At 55.2% G+C, this 5,599-nt stretch overlaps 1 protein-coding gene across 1 annotated transcript; it reads right to left on the bottom strand.

Moving 5' to 3' along the window:
• Nucleotides 1-496: 496 nt before the first annotated feature.
• On the bottom strand, nt 497-4,912 carry LOC113224865 (anion exchange protein 4). The gene is made up of 11 exons (XM_026454488.2): nt 4,646-4,912; nt 4,133-4,371; nt 3,739-3,852; nt 3,246-3,301; nt 2,935-3,092; nt 2,576-2,663; nt 2,056-2,210; nt 1,572-1,688; nt 1,226-1,400; nt 939-1,072; nt 497-767 (listed from the first exon to the last, which is right to left on the bottom strand). The coding sequence occupies exons 1-11, from the start codon at nt 4,873-4,875 to the stop codon at nt 497-499; spliced, it is 1,737 nt and encodes a 578-aa protein (XP_026310273.2). The 5' UTR covers nt 4,876-4,912.
• Nucleotides 4,913-5,599: the final 687 nt, after the last annotated feature.

Genomic DNA, 5,599 nt, shown 5'->3' with positions numbered 1-5,599 from the left:
TATGCAAGTGTGATACTCCAAGCCTCTCTCCACCTGGCCGGCCACTCTCACCCAGAAGAGCAATGATATATTTGATTGGTGATTTCAGGAAATGAAGCTGGGCATACCTGGCCCTGCCCCTTTCTCTCCCCTCTCTCAAGTATAAGCTGCCTGTTTGATGTATGTGTTTAGCTCTGCTTCCCCGGGGCAAGATAGTCTCAAACCAGTGCTTCCATGACTGGTGGGTAAGTCTATTCAATTTTGGCTTCATCATTAGGAAGTCCATTCACCTATAGATATAACCCATGTTCCTCTATCAGTGTTGTCAGAAAGGAAGATGATATTGGGCCTTCTGTTGTCTTATTTCTCAATTAATTCAGAACCAGAGTGGAAATAGTACTGCCAGTTATTGGGTAAGTATGCAGCATTTTGCAGAACTTAACCAGGGGGGATAGTAAGGGTGCAACCCCTCCCCTTCCCTACATCCTTCTTCACCTGACCAAGGTCCCTGTTTCCCTTACCCACCTCCTGGGCCTGGGTATTGGCAAAGGCACCCGTAGGCAGAGGACCCAGGCTTCTGGATAGGATAGGTATGGGTCAAGTTCAGCATTTTGCCCACAGCATCGTAGATGAAGATGAGGCTGATGAGGGCACAGAAACCTTCCTCGGTGAAGCGGGTGAAGTAGCGCACCAGAACACTGGCCTCTGTGGCCACCAGCACCAGGCAAAAGGTAGCCACCCAGATGCCCACCCATAGGCGGAAGGGCAGGTAGTCCAGGCTGTAATCTCTGTGGGGATGAGAGACAGGAAGGCTTAGCAGGGCTGTCTGCTTCCCACCAAACCCGGGTCAGGTATCCCTCAACCCAAACAGACAGTTCCCACCCTCTCCTATTCACCCAGCCAGGAGCAGGCTGACCATGGCACTAGTGAGGATCTGGTGATGGGGGTAGCTCTCTTACCTGCTGAAAGAGAAGAGCAGGCGCTCAAAGACCAGCACCGGCCCAGTGCTGCTCAGGATGGTGAGGGGCTGGCCTGCCATCAGGCAGAAGGCAGCTCCTGCCACTGCTGTGCCCAGGAAACTTTCCAGCACTCCCTGGAAGCCAACAGGGGCTCAGCACAGGACCCTGAAGTCCTCAGGACAGGAGCCCAAGCTTTGGGAGAGCCTCCTTAACTTACCCATAGTCCCAGGGGAAGGGAAGGACTAGGAGACACCAAGGCTTGTACCTGCCCCTTGGGCCCTACCCACCTGGGCACCATCAGTGGCATCTCCCAGCAGACCCCCGAAAGTGATGGCATTAGTGACAGTGGCCAGGTAAATGTAGAGTACCGCGGAGAAGCATTGGAGATGCAGGGCGTCCAAGAAATCGCTGGGGTACCACGGGGCCTTCCTGCGCACGTCCTGGATAAGGCCCCCAAACAGCCTCCCGCCCGAGGGTCGTCAGTGATCCAGGTTTTCACACTCCACACCCGCATCCCTGCTACTTTCCCTGTGGCCGGGTGAGCCCCTCCCACAGTGAGCACACACCTCATTTTCCCTGTGACTCCTCCCCTCCCCAGGTCACCCACCCTTGCTTCCTCCCAGCTCGCCTCACCTGCCAGTCCGCTGCAACTCCGGGCTGGGTGCGTGCGGCCCATGGTGGTGCCTGTCCTCAGCCGAGGTCAGGCGCGGGCCGGAGGGACCTCTGATCTCCCGCTGTTGCGAGGGAAGCCTGAGGAGGAGGGGAACCCGAGGTTGGCTAAGGATCTCCAACCCGTCCGGACTCGGCCCAGAGCTGGTGGCGCCCTGCCCCCTGGCGGCTGCTCTTGTCTCTGCTGGCGAGGGGACCATGGCGACACAGGGGCCTCAAGAATGTCCAAGTCATATTGCAACGTGTAGAAAGCCAGGCTCGGGCAGGGAAGGTTTCGTTCAGGTCCCTTAGCGACAGAAGTCCAGCAGAACTCCGAGTTAGGTCTGCCTGACTTCAAATCCAAAGATAGGTCCCTATCTCTTTCCTGGGACCTCACCCCCCCAAAACAATGGAATCAGACCCAGGACCTATGGGCAGGAATCTGTATGGGATGATAGCTCCCAGGTACCTTTTGTGCTGAGATGGCAGACATTTGGGCGGGGGAATCCGGGCTGTTGGGTCCCACCGACCCGGGGGAAGCACTGTCACCTCCTCTAGGAACGCATCCAGGGCTGCCAGAAGGTCATGAAGGTTGCTGGCCCGACGAACTGACCACTGGAATTGCTGAGGATGGGGACACAGAATGGGTGGTAAGTGCAAATCTGGTCTCTTACATGCATTTTCATAGTGTGAAAACTAGACACATGTCACAGAGGCAGACAAGTCATTCACACGTTCCTTTATGCATGCATTCATTCATTCAGTGGGTATCTATTGAGTGCCTATAGTGTGCCAGCACTCAGCCAGTAATGGGGCTGCACTAGGAGACAAGGAAACTTCCGTCTCATTGCGCACTCTGCCTCATTGCTGTATTTAGGCACACATACAGAGTCCACACACACACGAACCCATGCATGCATGCATGTGTGCACATACACACAGGCATGTGTGCGCGAGCGCGTGCACACACACACACCTGCTTAGCTCACCGGGTCACTGAGGAGGACAGCTGCTGCCCGTCCCATCTCATGGTAGCCCTTTCCCAGCATAGGGGGGCCCAGGAGAAGGCAGAAAAACCTGAGGAAGGAACCAGGCCCCAGAGATTCACAGGCTGCTTTCCCACAGGGCAGCCCTGGCCTCTGATGCTCAGCTCTGACCTATCAGTTCCCATAAACATACTCATTTGCACACCTACCATGCAGTTCTGACCACTACTCTCTCCCCAGACCCCTGAGCACCATCCTCCCCACAGCCTGAGAATCAGACTGAGACCCTCCTTCCCCTCCCCAGTAAAGACCCTTCTGGGCTCTGGGATCCCTGACTCCCACTCACTCCCAAGTAGCCTTACCTGCTTGGGAGGGACACCTCATTAAGGGACCCCAGTACCACAGGATCCCGCAGTCGAACAAAGGCTCCCAGTGGCTGTGCCAGAAAGCCCAGCTCCCCTGCCAACACAGTCCCTGCCTCGGCTCCTGGAGGCAGCTTCTGTCTCAGGGGGTTCTGATACTGGATGGGGGTTCAAGGAGACAGAGAGTATGAAAGGTTATTTGGGGAGGATAAGATCTCAACTGATGAGAAATCCAGTGGAGAGTAGACTTTTGTTAATTCCTAACCCCTCTCCCAGCCATTGGAAAGGGACCCCAAGGAAGGGCTACAAACCTGTTCCCTCAGGGGGGCTTCCTCATTGTCAGAAGCCTTTCTTGGATGAGTAGAGCCTACAAAACAGGATTATGCAGTGATTAAGACCACAGGCTTTGGGGTGGATCCACCAGGATTCCCTAATCACTTTTGCCACTGACAAGCTGTAAGAATTAGAGTACACCCTTCTCCACTCTGAGCCTCAGTTTTTTCATCACTAAAATGGGGATAATTGTGGTACTATTTACAGGGTGGTTGTGAAGATCAAATGAAATACTGCGTGTGAAGCTCTTGGCACAGTGCCTGCCAAGTACATCTCTTCACAGAGCTCTCTTACGATTCTAGCCCCCTGAATCTTCTCCCCACAACATTACCACAAGTTTCCTCTTGATCATGAGTCCTGTATTGGAGCCTGAACTAAGCCTGGGCTACTTCTAGCCCTAGAAGGTGCAGGGGAGATCTGAGACCCTGCCACACCAGGGTCTTGGTCCTGGGCCCAGGGAGGGGCTCTCACCCCAGCAGGGCCTGGTGCCTGTGGTCTGGTTGTAATGCTGGGGTCTCTGCAGCAGCAAGGCCTGCAGCTGCCCTCTCAGCTCTGGGCTCAGCGACTCCACCCTGGTCACCTGCTCTGGAGAATGGATTGGGGGTTATCTTCTTCCTGAGAGTTCCCTGCCCCACACTCTTCCCCGTCTCCCTCTGCCCAGACCCCTTTCCCTTCTGGGAGTCTCAGACTGCCAGGGCCAATGAACTTGCTCCTCCACCCTGCTTTTCCATGTCCACCTGTGACAAGGGTAGACAATCCTAGGAGGGGTAGAGGTGGGCTCTGGAAGATTCCAAGACTTTGGAGGGGAAATCCTGGGGAAAAGGCATGGCTACCCAGGCCCTTTCTGCAAAGGCTCCCAGCCTACCCACGAGCTCCAGGAGGCTCTGAGCTGGGCAGTCCAGCAGTACAAGGCCCTCGGCCAGCAGGCTGCGGAGCTTCTGGAGGCTGGGAAGTGCCAGGGTGGGCACATGAGGGGCACTCCACCGGCCTGCAGCCACCTCCAACTTCTCCTCAAACAGTACCCACCTGTGATGAAGGTGGGTAGAGGTAGACAGTGTTATTGGGGGCATTTCTCCCATGTCCAGGAGCAGAGATGCAGAGGAGCTAGGGAAGGCAAGGCAATGAGGGTATCCTGGGCCCAGTGGTGTGAAGTGTTCCCCCCACCCCTGGCAGTCACCCCTCATCTTGGGTCTTGGGGATCTCAAAACTAGACTGCAGAAGAGGCTGGGCATCATGGAAGGTAAGACCCTGAAATAAGGGAAGACAGCTGGGAAAATCCTGATTTTGGGCAGCCCCACAAGAAGCACTGGGGGGCATATAGGAGGCTCCAGCTGGGGAAGGGGAAGGATCCCACAGAACTGGCCTGCATCCAACTTACCTGCCTGTCTCTCTCCACTCCAGTGCCTGGGGCCAGCCCAGCAGCTCATTCAGCTGAATGAAGAGCAGAGGGTCTTTGGGTACTCCCAGTTCCTTGCTCTCTGTGTCTGAGGGGCCATCAGGGCTGGGGCCGGTGCCAGGACCAGGGTTGCTGTCCAGCTCCCCTGAAGGAATATTTCTAGGAGCACTGGAGGCTTCAAACCCCTCCTGGCCTGGCAGCTTCATTTCCATGAGGCTTGCACAGAATCTCGGAACCAGTACAGTCTGAGGTTCTGAAGCCAGGGGCCCTCTGACTGGTTGCATTTATAATGCATCCCCCACTGCAGCACAACACAAACAGAACAAGGCCTGCTGACTCCAGAGCCTACCGGTCACCTACTCTCCTACTTGCTTCCCCCACCCCCTGCTGGCATAAGAGTATTTGTAAGACTAGCCTGGCCTTTCCCTGGCTCTCCAGAAATGCCCAACCTGGGGCCAAAATGTGTATGTGCATTTCCTGTGTTATCAGGTCTGATCCCACTGTGTTTTGTGTAAAGAAAGAGGAGTAAATGATTGGCCTGGGTCTGAGGACTTGGTACCTCCAGATTTTGCTGCCCCCTCACTTGTATCAAATATAAACACCAAACACCCAGGACTGTTTTGGGTGTCACCAACACACCCCTGGGGCCACAGACACACCCATGTGGACAAACAGGGACCTAATAAATAATTGAGTCTATGGAAGCCAGACAGGGTAAGGGAGATAGCAGGCAGAGGCCCTGCCCATTAAATGGGATAATAATGGAAGACCTAGTGCCTGAGTCTTTTTTTTTTTTTTTTTGAGACAGAGTCTCGCTGTGTCGCCCAGGCTGGAGTGCAGTGGCGCGATCTCGGCTCACTGCAAGCTCCGCCTCCCGGGTTCACGCCATTCTCCTGCCTCAGCCTCCTGAGTAGCTGGGACTACAGGCGCCCGCCA

The sequence above is a fragment of the Piliocolobus tephrosceles genome, chromosome 4 (assembly GCF_002776525.5).
Source record: "Piliocolobus tephrosceles isolate RC106 chromosome 4, ASM277652v3, whole genome shotgun sequence".
Classification (NCBI taxonomy): domain Eukaryota; kingdom Metazoa; phylum Chordata; class Mammalia; order Primates; family Cercopithecidae; genus Piliocolobus; species Piliocolobus tephrosceles.
The sequence above is the reverse complement of the archived record's forward strand: the minus strand, read 5'-3'. Positions and strand labels throughout refer to the sequence as shown.

Excerpts from the sequence above, each read along its gene's own strand:
- LOC113224865 (XM_026454488.2), bottom strand. The coding sequence starts at position 4,875 with ATGGAAATGAAGCTGCCAGGCCAGGAGGGGTTTGAAGCCTCCAGTGCT. Across the intron at positions 3,302-3,738 it reads AGGCACCAGGCCCTGCTGGG|GCTCTACTCATCCAAGAAAG; the intron begins GTGAGAGCCCCT and ends CCTGTTTTGTAG. Across the intron at positions 2,211-2,575 it reads CTGTCCTCCTCAGTGACCCG|CAATTCCAGTGGTCAGTTCG; the intron begins GTGAGCTAAGCA and ends CCCCATCCTCAG.